General features: G+C 38.2%; 1 protein-coding gene across 1 annotated transcript; it reads right to left on the reverse strand.

The window, feature by feature from the left end:
* Nucleotides 1-4,301: 4,301 nt before the first annotated feature.
* LOC149238129 (actin-depolymerizing factor 7-like) lies at nt 4,302-4,878 on the reverse strand. Its single transcript, XM_089366926.1, has 2 exons — nt 4,604-4,878; nt 4,302-4,452 (listed from the first exon to the last, which is right to left on the reverse strand). Exons 1-2 carry the CDS (start codon nt 4,849-4,851, stop codon nt 4,302-4,304), a joined length of 399 nt encoding a protein of 132 aa, XP_089223052.1. The 5' UTR covers nt 4,852-4,878.
* Between the last annotated feature and the right edge of the window lie 18,267 nt (nt 4,879-23,145).

The raw sequence follows: 23,145 nt of genomic DNA on the forward strand, positions 1-23,145 counted from the left end.
ACATGCTTGGAGATTAGGACAGACACTATGCATCAACATGTTGCCGGTCTGGTCGCACCGAGGATGACCATGCTTATGCTATCAGACGAGTTGGACGAAGTAGCCATATCAGTGTACCCGAATGCAATGGAGGCAAGAGTTTGCTTCAACAAGATGTCACCATTGAGTGCACGGATGACCAAGCTTGGCATCAGTTTGCCACCATCGACTATCACAAGGATGTCAAAGAGTTGGCCTCACCACAATGCTCTGAGTGTTAGTGATGTCTTACATGTCTTGCTCAAGCCATTTTGTCTCACATGGGTACATGTGCAGATTGTATGTAACCTTTTGTCAAGTGGAAGTTCAAGTGTCGATAGTTTGATGTAACAGTCATAGAGTAGATGAAGAGTCATGAGGGTAGATGAACTGTCACAAAGGGGAATGTCAAGGGCCACCCCACCCTCTGCTATAAATAGCCCCTCATAACTCATTGTATAAGATTTTGGTCAGCCAAGCTTGGATAGTATTGTAACAAGCCTTGGCTTCTCCACTGTGCATAGCTAGTATATCTCTTTGGAGGAGCAGGCGGTTGTGGCTGTTACATTCCATTGTCAGAACTAGTGGTTGGACATGGATGTATTGTGTGACTAGAACTTACACTTATTAATATAATAGAGTCAACACGTTTTATGCATATGTTGTATTGTATTTTAGCTATCTTGAGTACTCTAAATGATATATATATATCTGTTTTCTTACGCATGCATGTGCAGCTATTTCTGTATATGTATGTATGAACCTTTCTGAAATGTGTTGTTGGTTTAACCATCACTTTGGATTGCTAGCTTACTTGCCTTCCATGTTGTGATGCATCTTTGTTCGAGTGTTCCCTTCTTAACTCTATGCTATTGCAGGTTTCCAAGCGGCGCACTCACCTCACCCTCCTTGTGTTAGAACTGCTCATGCACCTTCCTTCAATTACTGCATATGTCACACCCTTGCTACCAACAGGGATATCTTACCTGCCTATGTGTGAAACCATGGTCAAGGCATTACCATATGACCCACTGTTGGAACTCCTACACCAAATGGTTTGAGGTCTAATTGGGACTTCTTATTGGGGAGATCCCTTGACATGTTGGCGGGTCCAACATCGTCAATAGGGGGTTAAAGGTAGCTAAGACCTTATGTTTTTTAAGGATATGAGGAAAATTATCTATGGTTCCATGGATAAAAGGAAGTTTAACCATGGAAACTGGATCATCCATAGCTTTTTTAACCGTGGGAGCCTTATTGGCTCTTTAAAAGGCCTTAAGAACTCGATAATATCTAAAACCATTCTTTCCAAAAACCTTCAAAAGATGAGATTTCTCCTCCTCTAGGTGACTAACATCGGAAATTATTATGGCATAGGTAGCTAGAGTGTTAAGAACTCCAAACTTCTGGGCCGGAAAATGGTGGGAGCTCACATGAAGATATTGCTTCGTGTGAGTTTTTTACATAAAACATGGTGCGACAAGGAGCCATCATTCAACCTACACAAAAGAACATTGAGGATAGGAAGGCACCCGTCAAACTCAACCTCCATTGTGATTTTGATGGAGTCAGATTGAGAGTTAAGATGATGAAGGAAAAGGTCAACCTTATTGTGTGTGGGGCCAAACAAAAGTTTCATCGAAAAATATTTCCAACGCCTGGGTTGAAAAGGAGCAGAGGCCAAAGCGTTGGTCTCAAAAATCCTCCCTGAATAAGTTAACAATGATAAGGGATAGCGGGGATCCCATAGCAACACCACATGTTTGTTCATAGAATTCCCCTTGGAAATTGGAAAAGGTAGAGGTAAGGCAAAGGGCCACTAATTTGGCAGTGTCATCATCAATGATCCTATTTATGACACTAATGGCCTCATGGATGGGGATATTTGTATAAAGAGACACCACATCGAAGCTCAACAACAAATCACCAGGAGCAAGCTTCAATCCTTTAAACCCATGAACAAAAGAAGAAAAGTCCTTAACAAAGGAATATGTGCGACCAACCAAAGGTTTGAGATTTTCAGAAAGAAATTTATCAAGGAATAAATGGGGCCACCTATCATAGTGTTGATGGGTCTTAGAGGGGCCCCTTCCTTATGGACCTTGGGAAGACCATAGATCCTAGGGAAAGAGGGTTACTCTCAATAAGCTTTTTGCTAAGGGGGTTGAGGATAGGAGTATTATTTTATGGCATAGATAACCTCTTTAGAAACTTATTTAAGGGAAGTTTTTTGTAACTCCAACTATTGTGAAGATGGTCCAACATCTTTCTAATGTAGTCGGATTTGTCTAAAAAACGAAGGCACCACCTTTATCATCCTTGAGAATGACAATGTTAGGGTTATATTTAATGAACATAAGGGCTTAGAACTCATCCTTGCTTATGTTACTCTTGGGAGGCTTAGCCTTCCTTAGAATAATGCCGCAATCCTACCTAATGGCTTCTTTAATATTATCATAAAGGCCTCTAATCCCAAATTCAATATTATAGATAATATCCTCTTTGGGAATTTTTCACGGGGCTAGGGAAAAATTTATTATTATTATTATTATTATTATCATCATCTAAATAAAATTTATTATTATTATTATGATTATTATAAAAAAAATTATTAATAGAATTATTAACAAAATCGTAGAGCAACAGGGTAGGTAAAGAGGGGACAGAAGGATTCGAAATGGAGTTAATGAGGGATGAAGCTGAGGGACATGGAGTTGAGGGAGATGGAAACGAAGGGAAGGAGGGATTTGAAAGGGAGATAATGATGGAAGAAGACGAGAAACATGAAGGCAAAGGAGAGGGATAGGCCCTACTGGAGCAGAATCGATGTGAGGGAGAGTCATCAGGAAAAATAGAGAGAAGTTCTTGATGAACCTCATATAGTAACCTATTAGTCCCATGAATGATCTTACCTCATCCATATTTCTAGGAGCTGCCCACTCCATGATAGCCCTTCTATTTTCTGGATCCACTAATATGCCTTCCTTGGAAACCACATGCCCCAAGTAGTGTACCTTCATCTGAAAGAAACTCCATTTTCTAAAATTGGCATACAACTGATGCTCTTTTAGCAATCTCAATAATATCACTAAGTGTTCAGCATGTTCTTCCTCATTCTTGGAATATACTAGTAAAACATCAATGAGTATAATAACAAAATTGTCCACATAAGGATGCAACACACTATTCATCAAGCACATAAAAGCAGTTGGAGAATTAGTCAAATCAAAAGGAAATACAACAAATTCATAATTCCCATACCTGGTCTCGAAAGTTGTCTTGTAAATGTCCTCTTCCTTAATTTGTACCTGAAGATATCCTGATCTCATATCAATCTTCAAGAACACTACTACTCCCCTCAATTGATCAAACAAGTCATCAATCCTCGGCAACGAATACCTGTTCTTGATGGTCACTTCTTTCAACTACCTATAATCAATGCATAACCTAGGAGTACAATCCTTCTTCTTCACAAACAACACTGGTGCACGCCAAGGCGACACACTCGGCCTAATGTATCCCATTTCAATCATTTCCTTCAATTGCAACTTGAAATCTACCAACTCCTGTAAGGTGCCTTTTATGTTGGTGCTACCCCTAATACCAACTCAATAGAAAATTCCACTTCACTACGAGGTGGAAACTCTGAAATATCTGCTCTAAACACATCCTAAAAATGTTGTAAAATCGAATACCTACTCAAGACATCCGCATCCTGAACTTCCTTACCTTTGTCACTAGAAATATGCATTGTGAATTACACACACCATTTCTTGTGACTGTGCTTCGCCTTCACAGTTGTCACCATTCTAACTAATTTTGAATTCTTCTTACCTTGCAAGACTCTTTTTTCCACATTGCCATTTAGACACTCAATAGATTTTTCATAACACTCCACCTTGGTTTTATGAAGATACAACCAATCCTTACCCAACAATGTATTATATGATCCCAATGGAAGCACATTCAAATGTGATGAAGTAGGAATACCATTTAACTCAAATGCACAAGCTCTTACCCAATGATGAAATCTCTTCTTTTTACTTGTAGCCAACTGCACAAACCAATATTCTGCATGCACTTCTTTATTCAAACTGCACTTATCCACTAGTTCAAGATTAACATAACTATAATTATATCCAGGGTCAATCAAAATAGAAACAACTTGATCACAAAGTTTACCATCTTATTAATATGCCATAAAAGCAATATGGGAGTTCTAATAGAGATCATAAGTGAAACGTCTTCCACGTTAAGCATAAAATTGTAACAATAATTACATATCATCTTGCACGCTGTCTTATAACATCGATACCCAACTCAGCGGGATCTGTTGCCTGCACTTCACGGTACACACCATCCAACTCCCTCCTAAACTTGTCCTTAGAGCTCGCATACACCATCTTGCTCCTCACCGTTGAAGACTCAGGAGACCTGTAAGTTTGTTACGCATTTCAAAATCCATGTGATATATTTGAAAGAACATGTACAAAGAAAACCACCCTAAAATATTTCTAAAATAACCATTCGTAATCAAGTTTCTTTATATTACGAGGAAATAAATTAATGACAATGGCTTACTTACCAGGAAATGAAGAATATCTTGCTCTTTTGACAGTCGTCTTCGGTGACAAAATCGAAGTCATAGACCGCGTATCTACACTCTGTCTCGGGAAGAGAAGCCCTAGAGCTATCATAATTCTCACCAGGGCCACCAAGTTTATCTACTGTGACCTCATTTTCTTTCTCGTCGATCTTGAATATTATGAAGCGATATATCTTCTTCCTCTTCAGCTCCAAGAATCTAAACTTGCATTCATTGCTGACAGCCATCCCAGAACATGCACTCGCCTGCAAATATTCTAGATTTGTCAGAATTAAAAGAGAAAACCTTCCAAACAAAAGACCTACACCGAATTTGTTTCACCAAAACATTGGACCTTTAAGCATTTAGAGGAAAATTAAAGCAAAGGCAGAATACTGACCATTTGAAAAAAAAAAAAGGCCGATTCCTGTAAATTAAAGGCACCGAGAACGTCTCAAATCCGCAGAAAGGATAATTAAAGGTGTAGGCGGATAGTGAAGACTCTCAAATCCAATTGAATATCTCACACAGCTGGATGCAAGCTCTGGCCCCGACAACTCCAGGAGATTTATTGAAATGCGTTCAAGAAAATCAATGAATGCCGCGTACAGCAAGCTTGAATTCAATTTTTCAAATAGTAAATGGTAACATGCTTTTAACTCAATTTATATGGAAACGCTTTATATTGTTTGAGTCATTTGAATGCTGGAAAAGCCGGATTCAATCTTAAAGTCGGCCATCATTTCCCTTTTAAATGGTTTGAAAAATAAAATTGAAAATATTTTTCTACCGATTTAATTTTTATTTGAAATTATTTAAAAATAAAAATAAAAATTGATTTTACTTAAAGATATTATGACACATTTAATGCCGATGCCTTTACTTTATGTATGATCTTTTTTTCGTACAAAGGCTAGGTACCATTCGTTGTTTCTTCAGGTGGTTTCTTCAGGTCTATTACATTGTAAGAACTTATATTTTGGTTTTTGGAACTTCAATGTATACGTAACTATCTCATGAATAACCGGTTATTGTGTTGTTTTAATTATTATTTTTTTATATACTATTTCATAAGCTTTTTAGCATGACTTTGTATTGTTTAATTTGACACGGGTTTGTTAAAATAGAAATTAAGTAGAAAAATGTATTAATAGAAATTAAGTAGAAAAATGTATTAATAATTTATTTTATTAAAATATGATTGAAAATATTTTTTGAGACATGTTTTAGTCATAATCATAACAAAAATTCATTTGCCCATTCGTTTCGTAGTGAGGGGTCTAAAACATGTCTCAAAAACTTGATATGGATCACAAAAGCCTAAATTCAATAACAATACAAAATAGTTTATGTGAATTATTTATTGATATTTAAAATAACAAAATAAAGATATATTTATTATTTCTTTTTAATGTTGTTGTGATTTTCTTTTATTTTTAGTGTTTTTCCACTTTTATATATAGAGGATTTTCATTTTAGATTACTAGTTTTATGTTATATATGGCATTTATGTACAATTGTTATATCTTTAGTCTTAACCCTATCAAGTATCTAGAGATCAAATCTTTCCAGGTGCAAACTTCTTTTTGGATTACAAAATTTAAATGAAGGCTTGCACCCTAAGAGATTTGTCCCTCTCAATGCTAAATAAATCTATGATTAAATAGATCTAAGTTGATTTAAAAACATCTATAGAATTATAATACCATAATATAAAATATACCTATATGTTTGTATGTTATGTATGGTAAAATTTGATTCTATATTCTTGCATATTGGTTGTGTTTTTGCTCATACACAGAATTTTTGTAGACAATAGTGGGGTGGCGGATTTCTACATATTTGGTTGTTTCAAATAGTGGGTGCAAATACTTTGGCCGTGGATATATCAAAATCCAATAAATGAGGTTAGAGCCTACTAGCTAATGTTGCAAGTTATGTTTAGCATACTATGTAATGGAATATTTTATATGTTGATACACACTTCATAAGATATTTTGAGAAAGTTATTTTAATAACATTTACCATAATTTGATATGCACATTCAGAAGGAGAATAATGGAAAGGAATGGAAGGAATTTGAGTAAGCAATATCCAAACTTGTTATTAGAAAATTAACATATTTTTTCGCATCTTGAAAAGATGATGATTTCCACCTCAACCGCGCAAAGCATAGGAAATTCATATGCCTTCTTCAACAGTATGTGTTTATGCTTGTAGAAAGCCACTCACCAATTTATAATATTCTTGATTTGATTTATCTCAATCTTTCTACAACCCTTTGTGTACTTATACCCGCTTTATAACCATTCCAATCACATCCACAAAGTCCTAGGTTAACAAAGCCCTAGTCATGTTAATGTTATTAGTTGTTAAGCCAAAGATGATCTGTGCATTGCGAATTATTTTGACTCATAAAGAGATATGAGGAAATCATTGCAGGTGATCAGCCATAATATCTCCTAACGCAAAAGTTCAGACACACTAAAATGACTTCATTTCAGTTGGAGTGTATCCTCAAGGTTTCCGAGAGGTAGGATGGGGAATGCTCACAAATAAACAAGAAGAGTGGATGAGAAAACCCTCTTTGGAGGATGGAAAGGAAGGAAAACCAACTTGTATTTTGTTTTCTCTAAAACCTACTTTTATTTTTTTCATTTTTAATGTATTTTTATTTTTATGTTTTAGTTTAATGTTATGTGACAATATCTCTCCAATACTATGGTGTTACTAAAGTGCCTATTAGCAAAATAAATTGTATTTTTCTCACATTGATGTTTTTTAGGTGGACCTACTTTTGACCACTTTAAGATCACATCGCCCTTTAAAAGGTGTTATTTTCAAGATTTACGCCTTATTACATAGTTTTTACTTAAATTTCTCCTAACATGAAGATCTTCCTTAAGTCCTTTTGATGTTTATAAGTTCTTGCTATAGTGTGAAGCGAATGTTGGACTTCCAAATTACACCCTTAATGTACCTACCATGGAAGAAATGGCTTCAATTTTTCGAGAACAAGGTTAGTCCCCAATGGAGATTGTGTCCTCAACCTGGAGGCTAGAAGAGGAGATGATTATCTCAAATGGTATAAAAGCATCCTTTAACTAGAACTAGAGAAATCAAGAGAGGACATGGTTCTAGAACATCCTTCTCTCACCAGAAGTTCCTCCCTTTGTCTCTCGCAAGTCTTGGAGAAACAACAATTGGAAACTCTAATTAGGTAAAGGAGAGCTTGATAATTAGCTAAGTGGAAGATCTCATTATTATTATTTTATAGTGGAGCCATAAAAGGTGATCTAAGGGTGGTAAGAGACCCAAGGGGGAGTTTTGGTCATAATTGACCTCATTAGAAAGCAAGTTGTCTCTTTTGCATGACTACTCACCACCATAATCATTGAAGAAGAATCCTTATTAGTAGCAAAATTCTTTTTGGATTACAAAATTTAAATGAAGGTTTGCACCCTGGGAGATTTGTCCCTCTCAGTGCTAAATAAATCTATGATTAAATAGATCTAAGTTGATTTAAAAACATCTATAGAATTATAATACCATAATATAAAATAGACCTATATGTTTGTATGTTATGTATGGTAAAATTTGATTCTATATTGTTGCATATTGGTTGTGTTTTTGCTCATACACAGATTTTTTGTAGACAATAGCGGGGTGGCACATTTCTACATTTTTCGTTGTTTCAGATAGTGGGTCCAAATACTTTGGCCGTGGATATATCAAAATCCAATAAATGAGTTTAGAGCCTACTAGCTAATGTTGCAAGTTATGTTTAGCATATTATGTATGGAATATTTTATATGTTGATACACACTTCATAAGATATTTTAAGAAATTTATTTTAATAACATTTACCATAATTTGACATGCACATTCAGAAGGAGAGTAATGGAAAGGAATGGAAGGAATTTGAGTAAGAAATATCCAAACTTGTTATTAAAAAATTAACACAATTTTTCGCATCTTGAAAAGATGATGATTTCCACCTCAACCGCGCAAAGCATAGCAAATTCATACGCCTTCTTCAACAATATGTGTTTATGCTTGTAGAAAGCCACGCACCAATTTATAATATTCTTGATTTGATTTATCTCAATCTTTCTACAACCCTTTGTGTATTTATACCCGCTCTATAACCATTCCAATCACATCCACAAAGTCCTAGGTTAACAAGCCCTAGTCATGTATTTGTTATTAGTTGTTAAGCCAAAGATGACCTGTGCATTGCAATTATTTTGACTCATAAAGAGATATGAGGAAATCATTGCAGGTGATCAGCCATAATATCTCCTAACGCAAAAGTTCAGACACACTAAAATGACTTCATTTCAGTTGGAGTGTATCCTCAAGGTTTCCGAGAGGGAGGAAGGGGAATGCTCACAAATAAACAAGAAGAGTGGATGAGAAAACCCTCTTTGGAGGATGGAAAGGAAGGAAAACCAACTTGTATTTTTTTTCTCTAAAATCTACTTTTATTTTTTTCATTTTTTAATGTATTTTTATTTTTATGTTTTAATTTAATGTTATGTGACAATATCTCTCCAATACTATGGTGTTACTAAAGTGCCTATTAGCAAAATAAATTGTATTTTTCTCACAATGATGTTTTTTAGGTGGACCTTCTTTTGACCACTTTAAGAACACATCGCCCTTTAAAAGGTGTTATTTTCAAGATTTACGCCTTATTACATAGTTTTTACTTAAATTTCTCCTAACATGAAGATCTTCCTTAAGTCCTTTTGATATTTATAAGTTTGTACTATAGTGTGAAGCGAATGTTGGACTTCCAAATTACACCCTTAATGTACCTACCATGGAAGAAATGGCTTCAATTTTTCGAGAACAAGGTTAGTCCCCAATGGAGATTGTGTCCTCAACCTGGAGGCTAGAAGAGGAGATGATTATCTCAAATGGTATAAAAGCATCCTTTAACTAGAACTGGAGAAATCAAGAGAGGACATGGTTCTAGAACATCCTTCTCTCACCAGAAGTTCCTCCCTTTGTCTCTCACAATTCTTGGAGAAACAACAATTGGAAACTCTAATTAGGTAAAGGATAGCTTGGTAATTAGCTAATTTGAAGATCTCATTATTATTATTTTATAATGGAGCCATAAAAGGTGATCTAAGGGTGGTAAGAGACCCAACGGAGAGTTTTGGTCATAATTGACCTCATTAGAAAGTAAGTTGTACCGCAGCTACCTACATAGATACATATAGGACAAGATGGAGCTCCTGTACATCTCCTCGCTTGTCACGACATAATGATACGTTGTCAATATCGAGCAAAATTTTAAACAGAAGAAGTGAGACTTTGGATCCATGAATTTGAAGCAAGGGAAATGCTTCCCAAAAGCACATAAGCAAGGACAAAGCCAAGACGGTGTGACCCAAGACAACCCATCGAAGTTGCAAGAAAAGAACACCACCACGAAGTAAAAGAAGGACACAGGAAAGTGGTGTGAGTTCCATAAGAGCCCGACTCATAACACGAGTGAGTGCCGGGCTAAACAGTCGCTGGTGGTCGAGTTGAAGGCTTCAAAATCAAATGCATGCTTCGACCCTGATTTAGAACCTGACAAGAGGAATGACAAAGGGAAGAAGATAATTGATGTGGAGCCCAACCCCATAGTTGCCACTGCCAAGATCCAAAAGAATGAGCCCGAAGATCCAGAGGAGGGTGAGCATCTTTTCCACTCTTAATTGTGGGTGAAGGGTTCCCCGCTGCAATTCATTGTAGATAGTGGCAGCCAAAAGAACCTCATTTAAGTAGAGGTCATGAAGCATCTGGGCCTACTAACCATACCACACCCACAACCATATAGCATCGGTTGGCTTCACCAAGGACGAGATCTCCAAGTCCGCCAGCAATGTTGCCTTCCCTACAGCATCAAGCCCTTCATAGATGAGGTATTATGTGACGTTGCACCTCTTGATGTTTGTGATGTATTATTAGGCTAGTCATACTTGTGGAAGCGACATGTTGTGTATGAGTCAAGGCCTCGCACTGTTATTGTTTCTTAGGGTAATACGTTATACAGGATATCAGAGGTAGCCCCACTTATCGCCACATCTTTGATCTCTGCTAAGAAATGCAGTAAGATCATCTCCTAGACTAGGAAATTTATTTTCTTTCTGGTTCTCTCTCAAATCAAGGGGAAGATCATTGCCACATCCATGACCCCCGGGAAGGGTTCCTCCACACAGCAACAACAGATGGATACAGTCATGAAAGAATACAAGAACATCTTCTCCTCACCCACAGGGGTACCGTTGCACTGTCAGGTCAAGCATTCATTTGATCTGACTCCTAGAGCACCTCTACCCAACAAGCTGATATATTGTTACTCCATTGTGGAAACTGCCAAGTACAAGCAGCAACATGATCAACATCGGGTGCCACGCAGGTTTCAAGAGAGCGATAAAGTCAGGTTGCATCTACAGAAAGAGTGCCTTACAAGAGTCCATCAGAAGCTCAGACCACTCTGATATGGTCCTTACAACATTACCAAGGCTGTGGGAAACAATGTTTTGAAGCACAACATTCCCCCATTCCTTGGCTTGCATCGAGTTTTCAATATGGACCTCCCTCGACCATGTTTCAGACCATTACTGGTTGAAAAGAAAAATGAGGGGGCAGGAGATCCTATCAAAATCTTGCTCCAAGAATCCCTCGAGCGACAAATGAACACAAAGATGGACAATTTTTCCTAGATCCTTTAGCGACTACCTAGGGACGACGCATCTGCTTCCACCAGCTACTCTAGAAATGCCACACCCTTTACGGTACAAGTTAACTTTGAAATCCCCATATTCGAGGGTCAAAAAGATGCAATTGCCGTAGATAAATGGTGGAATCTACTAGAAGGATATTTTTTTGTTCATGATTTTTCCTGCTGAGAAAATATTACTTTCTCTCTTCTCAAAGTTGCCCCCCATGTCAAGGACTGGTGGGAAACCTTTTATGAACAAAAGGATGAAAGTACAAACTCACTGCTTTTAGCCGCCCCCACTTGGAATTCATTCTAGGATGCCATCAAGAGGAAGTACTACCCTATCGGGAGCTATGAGGCCAAATACATAAAGTGGACCACACTGTGGCATGGAAGGGACCAAGATGTGTTGAAGTTTACCAATTTTTTTCATACCCTTCACACGAAGTTGGGTATCAAGGATTTTGAGAAACATTTGGTACTCAAGTACCACAGCTAGCTACATAGATGCATCCAGGATGATATGGAGTTCTTTTACATCTCCTCGCTCGGTACGACATACTGATACCTTATCAAGATCGACCAGAAGTTTAAACAGAAGAAGCGAGACTTTGGATCCGCGAATCCGAAGCAAGGGAAAGGCTTCCCTAAACTGCATAACCAAGGAAAAAGCCAAGATGGTGCGGCCCAAGACAACCTGTTGAAGCTGCAAGAAAATAACACCACCACGAAGTCAAAGAAGGACAAAGGAAAGTGGTGTGAGTTCCATAAGAGCCCCACCCATAACACAAGTGAGTGTCGGGCCAAGCAGTTGCTGGTGGCCAAGTTGAAGGCTTCAGAATCAGATATATGTTCTGACCCTGAGTCAGAACCTGACAAGATAAATGAAAAAGGGAAGCAGATCATTGATGCAGAGCCTAGCACCACTATTGCCACCACCAAGATCCAGAAGAATGAGCCCGAAGATCCAGAGGAGGGGAAACGTCTTTTCCACTCACAAATGTGGGTGAATGGTTCAACGTTGCAATTCATTGTCGATAGTGGCAGCCAAAAGAATCTCATTACAATAGAGGTCATGAAGCATCTGGGCCTACTTACCATACCACACCTGCAACCATACAACATTGGGTGGCTTCACCAAGGACAAGATCTCTGAGTTTGCTAGCGGTTCTGCCTTCCCTACAGCATCAAGCTCTTCACAGATGAGGTATAATGTGACATTGTACCTCTTGATGTTTGTGATGTATTATTAGGCCATCCATACTTGTGGAAGCGACATGCTATGTATGAGTCAAGGCCAAAATTTTTTATTATTTCTTGGGTAATACGTTATACAGGATACGAGAGGTAGCCCCACCTACTACCACATCTTTGATCTCTGTTAAGAAATGCAGTAAGATCATCTCCCAGAATAGGAAATTTATTTTCTTTCTGGTTCACTCTCAAATATAGAGGAAGATCATTGCCACATCCATGAACCATAGGAAGGGTTCCTCCACGCAGTAGCAGAAAATGGAGAAGGGTTCCTCCACGTAGTAGTAGCAAATAGATATGGTCATGAAAGAATACAAGAACATCTTCTCCTCACCTACTGGGGTAAAATTACACTGTCAGGTCAAGCATTCATTTAATTTGACTCCTAGAGAACCTCTACCCAACAGGTTGATATATTGTCGCTCCATTATGGAAAATTCCAAGTACAAGCAGCAACATTATCAACATTGGGTTCCGCACAACTTACAGGCAGGTGATAAAGTCTGGTTGCATCTGTAGAAAGAGCACCTTATAAGAGCCCATTGGAAGCTCAAATCACTCTGATATGGTCCTTACAACATTATCAATTCTATGGGAAACAATTTTTTGAAGCACAACATTCTGCCATTCCTTGGTTTGCATCGATTTTTCAATGTGGACCACCCTTGAAAATGCTTCAAACCATTACTAGACACATCAGAGATTGCATAACAACTCACCAGGGACCAAGTTTAGTAGAAGTTTCCTCATCTCATGGAGGAACTCAACGTAATGGGGACCATTTCTTCCTAATGGGAGAGGAATGATCCAGGTGGATATTGGTGGTCACCCGCCTATTCCACTTGGACCCCCACCATTTTTTCTTTTAGTTTCCATATGTTTAGCACAATTTACTATTTTTGGCATTTTTTCGGGTCCTGAACTTCCAGAGCCATTCTAAAGCCCTAAACGATGTTTTTTGGTAAAACTGGGACCAACACAAGTCCTCTAACAATGTTGGTCATGCAAAAGTTGTAGTCCTCGAATAGATATTTCTAACAAGGTATTGGTCGCGTCAAACTAGGATCATATGCCAAAGTTACGACCTTGGGAATTTGATGTACCAAATTACCCAAACGGGGTCCATAGTTTGGCACTTCATCTCATAGGGTTAGGTTTTTGGATGTTTAGGGTTTTCCATTGTTTCTAAACAATAAATAGGGCTTCGAGCCTCATTGTAACATAGTTCAGAGGCATGTAGTCGCCACATCTCTTCTTAAAGATAAGCTACCATCACCCGAGCTAGTCTTATTTCCATTTTGTTTGTAAGCATATTTCAGTATTTGATATTAATGAAATGAAGTTTTTTTCTTACTTCATCTCTGTATTTATGGTTATATATGTAATTTTTCGTGTTCCTGTTTAAATTGGGATTAGTGGTATCAAAGCAGTTTGCTCTTTCTCTATTTTTCTTTGCATGTCCCCAACGAGGTCGGGATATAAGGAGTTAGGGCTTGAACTAGTCGAACCTTTGCAAGACCAGCCTCGCAAATCTCGACAACCTTCCATGGTGGATGAAAATAAAGACGAGGGGGCAAGAGATCCTATCAAAATATTGCTCGAAGAAGCCCTTGAGCGACAAAGGAATGCGTTGATGGAAAATTTTTCCCAGAGCCTTCAGCGACTACCTAGAGGTGACACATCCGCTTCCAACAGCTACTTTAGAAATGCCACACCCTTTAAGGTACAATTTAACTTTGAAACCCCATATTCGAGGGTCAAATAGATGCAGACACCATAGATAAATGGTTGAATCTACTAGAAGGATATTTTTCTGTTCATGATTTTTCCAGCTGAGAAAATATTACTTTTCCTCTTCTCAAAGCCGCCCCCATGTCAAGGATTGGTGGGAAACCTATTGTGAACAGAAGGATGAAAGTACAAACTCACTATTTTCAACTGCTCTCACTTGGAATTCATTCTGGGATTCCATTAAGGAGTAGTACTAACCTATCAGGAGCTATGAGGAAAAATACATAAAGTGGACCACACTGTGGCATGGAAGGGACCAAGATGTGCTAGAGTTTACCAATGTTTTTCATACCCTTCACACGAAGTTAGGTATCAAGGATTCTGAAATACATTTGGTACTCAAGTACTGCAGCTACCTACATAGATACATCCATAATGAGATGGAGTTCTTGCACATCTCCTCGCTAGGCACAACATACTGATACGCTGTCAAGATTGAGCAAAAGCTTAAATAGAACAAGCGAGACTTTGGATCCACGAATCCAAAGAAAGGGAAAGGCTTCCCCAAACCGTATAACCAAGGACAAAGCCAAGATGGTGTAACCCAAGACAACCCGTCGAAGCTACAAGAAAATATCACCACCTCAAAGTCAAAGAAGGACACAAGAAAGTGGTGTGAGTTCGCCTGACTCATAACACAAGTGAGTGTTGGGCCAAGCAGCCACTGGTGGCCGAGTTGAAGGCTTCAGAATCAAATGCATGTTTTACCTTGAGTTAGAACCACAGAAGAGGAATGAAAAAGGGAATCAGATCATTGATGTAGAGCCAAGTGCCACTGTTGCCACTGCCAAGTTCCAGAAGAATGATCCCGAAGATCCAGGGGAGGGGGAGCATCTTTTCCACTCAAAAATGTGGGTGAAGGGTTTGCCATTGCAATTCATTATTGACAGTGACAGTCAAAAGAACCTCATTTCAGTAGAGGTCATGAAGTTCCTGGACCTACTGACCATACCACACCCACAACCATACAACTTCGGGTGGCCTCACCAAGGATGAGATCTTTGAGTCCGCGAGCTGTGTCACCTTCCCTACAGCATCAAGCGCTTCACAGATGAGGTATTATGTTACGTTGCACCTCTTGATGTTAGTGATGTATTATTAGGCCAACCATACTTGTGGAAGCAACATGCTGTGTATGATTCAAGGCCTCACACTACTATTATTTCTTTAGGTAATACGTTATTAGGATACCAGAGGTAGCCCCACCTACCTCCACATCTTTGATCTCTACTAAGAAATGCAGTAAGAACATCTCCCAAACTAGGAAATTTATATTCTTTCTGGTTCACTCTCAAATCAAGGGGAAGATCATCGCCACATCCATGACCTCTAGGAAGGGTTCCTCCATGCAGCAACAGCAGATGGATACGGTCATGAAAGAATACAGGAGCATCTTCTCCTCACCCACACGGGTACCGTTGCACTGTCAAGTCAAGCATTCATTTGATCTCACTCCTAGAGCACCTCTACCCAACAAGTCGATATATCGTCATGCCATTATGGAAAATGCCAAGTACAAGTAGTGACATGATCAACATCGGGTGCCACACAAGTTTCAGAGACGATAAAGTATGGTTGCATCTGTAAAAAGAGCGCCTTAAAAGAGCCCATCGGAAGCTTAGACTACTCTGATATGGTCCTTACAACATTACCAAGGCTATGGGAAATAATGCTTTGAAGCACAACATTCCCCCATTCCTTAGCTTGCATCGAGTGTTCAATGTGGACCACCCTCGACCATGCTTCAGACCATTACTGGACACATCAGAGATTGCAAAACAACTCATGAGGGACCAAGTTTAGCAGAAGTTTCCTCATCTCATGGAGGAGCTCAATGCAATGGAGACCATTGCTTCCTAATGGAGAAATGATCCAGGTAGATATTGGTGGCCACCTGCCTATTCCACTTGGACCCCCACCATTGTTTCTTTCAATTTCCTTATTTGTAGCACAATTTACTATTTTTGGCAGTTTTTTGGGTCCTAAACTTACGAAGCTGTTTTGATTCCCTAAACGACGTTTTTTGGGAAAATTGGGACCAACATGGGTCACAAACAAATGTTGGTAATGCTAAAGTTTTAGTCCTTGAATATATCTTTCTAACGAGGTATTGGGTGCATCAAATGAAGAATATGCCAAAGTTATGACCTCGGGAAGTTGATGTACCAATTTACCCAAACAGGCCCATAGTTTGGTGCTTCATCTCCTAGGGTTAGGCTTTTGGATGATTAGGGTTTTCCATTGTTTCTCAACAATAAAGAGGCCTTGGAGCCTCATTGTAACACAATTCAGAGGCATGTATCCCCCACATTTATTCTCAGAGATAAGCTACCATCGCTCGTGCTACCATTCTGTTTGTAAGCATATTTCAGTATTTGATATTAATGAAATGAAGTGTTATTTCTACTGCATCTCTATATTTATGGTTATATCTGTAATTTTTTGGGTTCCTGTTTAAATTTGAATCAGTGGTATCAGAGCATTCTACTCTTTCTCTGTTTTTCTTTCACATGTCCCCAACGAGATCGATATATAACGAGCTAGGGCTTGAACTGGTCGAACCTTTGCAAGACCAGCCTCATAAATATCAATTGCATCCCATGGTGGATGAAATGAAAGATGAGGGGGTAGGATAACTTATCAAAATCTTGCTCGAAGAATCCCTCGAGCGACAAAGGAATGTGATGATGGAAAATTTTACCCAGATCCTTCAACGGTTACCTAGGGGCGACGCATCTGCTTCAAATAGCTGCTCTAGAGATGCCACACCCTTTAAGGCACAAGTTAACTTTGAAATCCCATATTTGAGGGTCAAATATATGTAGACGTCGTAAATAAATGGTTGAATCTGCTATAAGGATATTTTTCTGTTCATGATTTTTCCAGCCGAGAAAAGATTACATTTGCTCTTCTCAAAGTCACCCTCCATGTCAAGGATTGGTGGGAAACCTATTGTGAACAGAAGGATGAAAGTACGAACTCACTGTTTTTAGCCGCTCCAACTTGGAATTCATTCTGGGACGCCATCAAGGAGAAGTACTACCCTGTTGGGAGCTATGAGGACAAATACATAAAGTGGACTATTCTGCGACATGGAAGGGACCAAGATGTGCCATATTTTACCAATGTTTTTCATACCCTTCGCACGAAGTTGGGTATCAAGGATTCTGAGAAACATTTCGTACTCAAGTACCGTGGCTACCTACATAGATACATCTAGGACAAGATGGCATTCTTGTACATCTCCTCGCTCAGCACGAAATACTGATACGCTATCAAGATCGAGCAGAAGTTTAAACAGAAGAAGCGAGACTTTGGATCCATGAATCTGAAGTAAGGGAAAGGCTTCCCCATACCGCATAACCAAGGACAAAGCTAAGACGGTGTGACCTAAGACAACCCATCGAAGCTGCAAGAAAATAAAACCACCACGAAGTCAAATAAGGACATAGGAAAGTGGTGCAAGTTCCATAAGAGCCCCACTCATAACACAAGTGAGTGTCAGGCCAAGCAGTCGCTGGTGGCCGAGTCGAAGGCTTCAGAATCAGATGCATGTTTCGACCCTGACTCAAAACTCGACAAGAGGAATGACAAAGGGAAGCAGATCATTGATGTGGAGTCCAGCACCGCTATTTCCACTGCCAAGATCCAGAAGAATGAGCCCAAAGATCCAGAGGAGGGGGAGCATCTTTTCCACTCACAAATGTGGGTGTAGGGTTCGCCACTGCACTTAATTGTCGATAGTGAGAGCCAGAAGAACCTTATTTTAGCAGAGGTGGTGAAGAGTTTGGGCCTACTAAACATACCACACCCGCAACCATACAACATCGGGTGGCTTCACCAATGATGACATCTTTGAGTTCGCCCGTAGTGCCACCTTCGCTACAACATCAAGCCCTTCACAGATGAGGTATTATGTGACGTTTCACCTCTTGATGTTTGTGATGTATTATTAGGCCAGCCACACTTGTGGAAACGACATGCTATGTATGAGTCAAGGCCTCGCGTGGTTATTATTTCTTTGGGTAATACGTTATATAGGATACCAGAGGTAGCCCCACCTACTACCACATCTTTGATCTCTGCTAAGAAATTAAGTAATATCATCTCCCAGACTACGAAATTTATTTTCTTTCTGGTTCGCTCTCAAATCAAGGGGAAGATCATCGCCACATCCATGACCCCAGGAAAGGTTCCTCCATGTAGTAGCAATAGATGGATACGGTCATGAAAGAATACAGGAACATTTTCTCCTCACCCACAGGGGTATCGTTGCACTATTAGGTCAATCATTCATTCAATCTGACTCCTAGAGCATCTCTACCCAACAGGCCTAGATATCGTCGCTCCATTGTGGAAAATTCCAAGTACAAGCAGTGACATGATCAACATCGGGTGCCACACAAGTTTTAGACAGGCGATAAATTCTGGTTTCATATGCAAAAAGAGTGCCTTACAAGAGCCCATTGGAAGCTCAGACCACTCCAATATGGTCCTTACAATATTACCAAGGCTATGGGAAACAATGTTTTGAAGCACATCATTCTCGCATTCCTTGGCTTGCATCGAGTGTTCAATGTGGACCACCCTTGACCATGCTTCAGACCATTACTAGACACATCAGAGATTGCATAACAATGCACCAAGGACCAAGTTAAGTAGAAGTTTCCTCATCTCATGGAGGAACTCAAACGCAATGGGGACCATTAATTCCTAAGGGGAGAGGAATGATCCAACTAGATATTGGTGGCCAACTGCCTATTCCACTTGTACCCCACCATTGTTTCTTTTAGTTTTTTTGTTTCCTTATTTGTAGCACAATTTACTATTTTTGGCAATTTTTTGGGTCCTATACTTCCCAAGCCGTTTTGAGGCCCTGAATGACGTTTTTTGGGAAAACTGGGACCAACATGTGTTACAAACCGATGTTGGTCATGAAAATGTTGTAGTCCTTGAATGGGTATTTATAACGAGCTATTGGGCACGTCAAACAAAGATCGTATGCCAACGTTACAACCTCGGGAAGTTGATGTATCAATTTACCCAAACGGGGCCCATAGATTGGCACTTCATCTCCTAGGGTTAGATTTTTGGATGTTTAGGGTTTTCCATTATTTCTCAAGAATAAATAGGCCTTCGAGCCTAATCGTAACACAGTTCGGAGGCATGTAGCTGCCACGTCTCTTCTCAGAGATAAGCTATTGTCACCTGAGCTTGTCTTATTTCCATCTGTTTGTAAGCATATTTCAGTATTTGATATTAATGAAATAAAGTGTTATTTCTACTTCATCTTTGTATTTATGGTTATATCGGTAATTTGTTGCATTCTGGTTTAAATTTGGATCACTGGATACTGCAAAAAGTATGCACCAGTACAAAACTTGTAAACACTTTTTATAATAAGAAGATTGAAGCCTGAGACGATAGCAACAATTTTTCCCACATGGGGTTTCCACCTGAAAAATCATGGTGTTCATGTGTGTTGCTTATGTGTGTTGATATATTTGGTTCTTACTACATCTGTTTACTTCTTAACAAATGCATAACACTCTTATTTAAGTTCAACAGACAATGAATTAGTTGTTTTACAAGTTTATTATCTATACAATGGTTTCATTCATTATAGTCGTGGACATACGCTGTTTGGTTTTTGTAAAATCATGTCTACAGTGTGAAAGAGAAAAATAATTATTGTGAAAGTTTAAATTCTAATTCACCCCCCCTAAGTATTTTTCCCAACAATTGGTATCAGAGCAGGTCCTTCAGAAGAAGCTTGATCGCTTGAAGGAAGATCTCTCAAGATGAGCAATCACGAAGAAATGGGATCTATTAGATAAGCAATATTCAATGGAAATAACTTAGCATATTGGAAGGCAAGAACCGGAGCCTATCTTCAGTCACTTGGAGTTGATGTTTGGGAAATTGTGGAAGGAGGATACCAATATCTAGCAACAGTCCCCACAGATCCAGCAAAAAATAAATCATATGAAACCAATGGCAAAGTCATCAATGCATTATTGAGAAGTTTATCAAAATCATAATTCATCAAATTCATGCAGCTCAAAGCAGCCAAAGCAATATGGGACAAAATCATTTAGAACTACGAAGGAGACTCTCAAGTAAAACATGCTAAGCTTCAAACTCTCATAATTCAATATGAAACTCTCCAAATGTATAGTGATGAAAGTATTGCTAGTTACTTTTTACGAGTAGATGAGATTGTAAATTGTATGAAGGATCTGGGTGAAGAAATAAAGGAGGCTATTATAGTAGAGAAAAATTTAAGATCTTTATCTCCTAAATTTGAGTCAAAAGTATCTACCATTGAAGAGAATCTGGATCTACAATCTGTTACTGTCGTTCAACTTCATGGAATTTTAGCTACCTTTGAAATGAGGAAAGGAGATCAATTAGAAATCAAGGAAGCCACTTTCAAAGTCTCTACAAAGGGAAAAGAAAAGAAAGATCTAAAGGAATCAGGATATATATCAGAAAATGAGGTAAATTTTGTAAAGAAACTTCAACTGGGTACCAGAAGATTCAAAGGTAAGATTCCCTTCAAATGTTTTTCTTGCGGTAGAGTTGGTCATTATGCTTCTAAATGTCCTCATAAAGATAACCATGACAAAGGAAATGATTCTTCAAAAGGTAATAGGAAACAATTTTTTAATAGAAGAAGTTATTGTACTCATAAAGATAGTGATGGCCTGTCTAATAGTGATGAAGGTGAATCTGATCAAGAAATTAAACTTCTCATGGCTTATGAAAATGATAAGTTTATGGATGCCTTAGAAGAAGAATATTTATTGAAGAAATCACTCAACTCAAAAATTTCTTGTAAGAAAATAATATAGTCATAGACACTTTGACATATCAACTCACGGAAAGGGAAAAGAACAATGAAAAATTAGAGTGTGAAATAGTGAGTCTAAGAAAGGAATTTGAGAAGACAAATTATCTTAATCTTAGGTTTGCTAAAGGATCAGAAACCTTAGAAGAAACCATCAAGGTTAAACGTTCTCCTCTTATAAATACTGTTCTTGGATACACTGGAGAAACATCCCAACCATAAAAGTCTTCAACGATCACCAGAAGCTATCTTGATGCAGCAAAAACCTATCAACAATGCATCAATCCTCAGCAAAATCCCAAAGGTACTCCCCAAGTAGATCATACTCATTTTACTCCAGGGATGAACATCAATAGAAGCACTAAATAAAAGGTGAAAAATAACAAAAGATTTTATGATCACATAAACTTCTTCTTTAATGGACAATGCTTTTCATGCCATAAAATTGGTCATAAGGCTTCTTAACGTGTTACTTACAAAACTATCATGACTAGAGAAGTAAGAGAAAAAAGGAGAGTGACAGGAATCAAGAAGAGCTCTTATAATAACTTTTCACCTCTTGAAGATGAAATTGAATGTTCATTTTGCAATAACTTTGGCAATGAAGAATCTGAATGCAGGGGAAAATTTCAGTGAACATATCAAAAGGAGAAAACATCATCAAACTACAAGGAATGGAAAAATAAGGAACTATAGTAATAAAAATGTGGCATAGCTCTGTATGCAAAAGGACAAGAAAATCAATGGTACATTGATAGCGAATGCTCTAAACACATGACAAGTGATAAAGATAAACTCCTTTCATAAAATTCTTTAGAAAAGGAAAAGAATGTCTCTTTTGGAAATGACACACCAACTGTCATTAAGGGTAAAGGTTCTATTTATCTAAAAGAAAAGGTTAAAGTTGGAAATGTTATGTATGTTGATGGATTAAAACATAACTTATTGAGTTTTAGTCAAATGTGTGATCAAGGAAATGAAGTTGTGTTTCGATCAAAAGAATGTGTGGTTCGTGAGCTTGACACAAGAAAGACCATAATCAAAGGTACAATAACTACAAGAAATTTATATATACTAGAAGGAGGTTAAGAAAAATGTTATCTAAGAAAAACATAAGAGAAATGGTTATGGCACATAATATTGGGGCATCTAATCTTTTCTCAAATAAGAAAATCATGCAAGCTCAAGGTTGTTCGTGATCTTCCAGACATCATCATCTAAGAAAATACCATCTACAAACCATGTCAATTCAATAAGCAAACTAGAGTTCAATTCAATTACAAAGAAGGATCAACAAGTAAGCCTCTTTAACTCATTCATACTTATTTGTGTGGACCAACAAGGAAAAAGTCACCTCGTGGAGAAGAATACTACATTTTATTCATTGATGATTTTTCTAGAATGTGTTCAGTTGGTTTACTAAAACATAAAGATGAAGCATTTGAAAAGTATAAAGTCTTAAAATATTTAGTTTAAGATGAATTAGATCTAAAAATCAAATGTCTCATATCTGATCAGGGAGGATAATTCATATCAGATGAATTTTTTGAATTTTGTGAACAACATGGAATAAAGAGACAGTCCTCTGTTGCCATAACTCCTCAACAAAATGGCATGGTGGAAAGAATGAATAGAAAGTTCAAAAAATGGCTCGAGCTATGCTTGATGAGTCTGGAACTTCTGACACCTTCTGGGGTGAATTTGTACATCTTGCAGTAAATATTCTCAACAAAGCTCATGTATGTGTAAATATTGATCAAACTCCATATGAAATTTGGTATTCTAAGTTTTCCACCGTAAAAAACTTTAGAGTTTTCGGAAGAAAATGTTTCATCAAAAAGACTGATGAAAAACTTGGTAAGTTTGAACCCAGAGGAGACAAAGGAATATTTCTTGGTTATTCATCTAGAAGTAAAGGATATA

Source organism: Pinus tabuliformis, chromosome 8 (genome assembly GCF_031772625.1).
Source record: "Pinus tabuliformis cultivar Carrire ecotype Pingquan chromosome 8, CPIR1, whole genome shotgun sequence".
NCBI lineage: Eukaryota > Viridiplantae > Streptophyta > Pinopsida > Pinales > Pinaceae > Pinus > Pinus tabuliformis.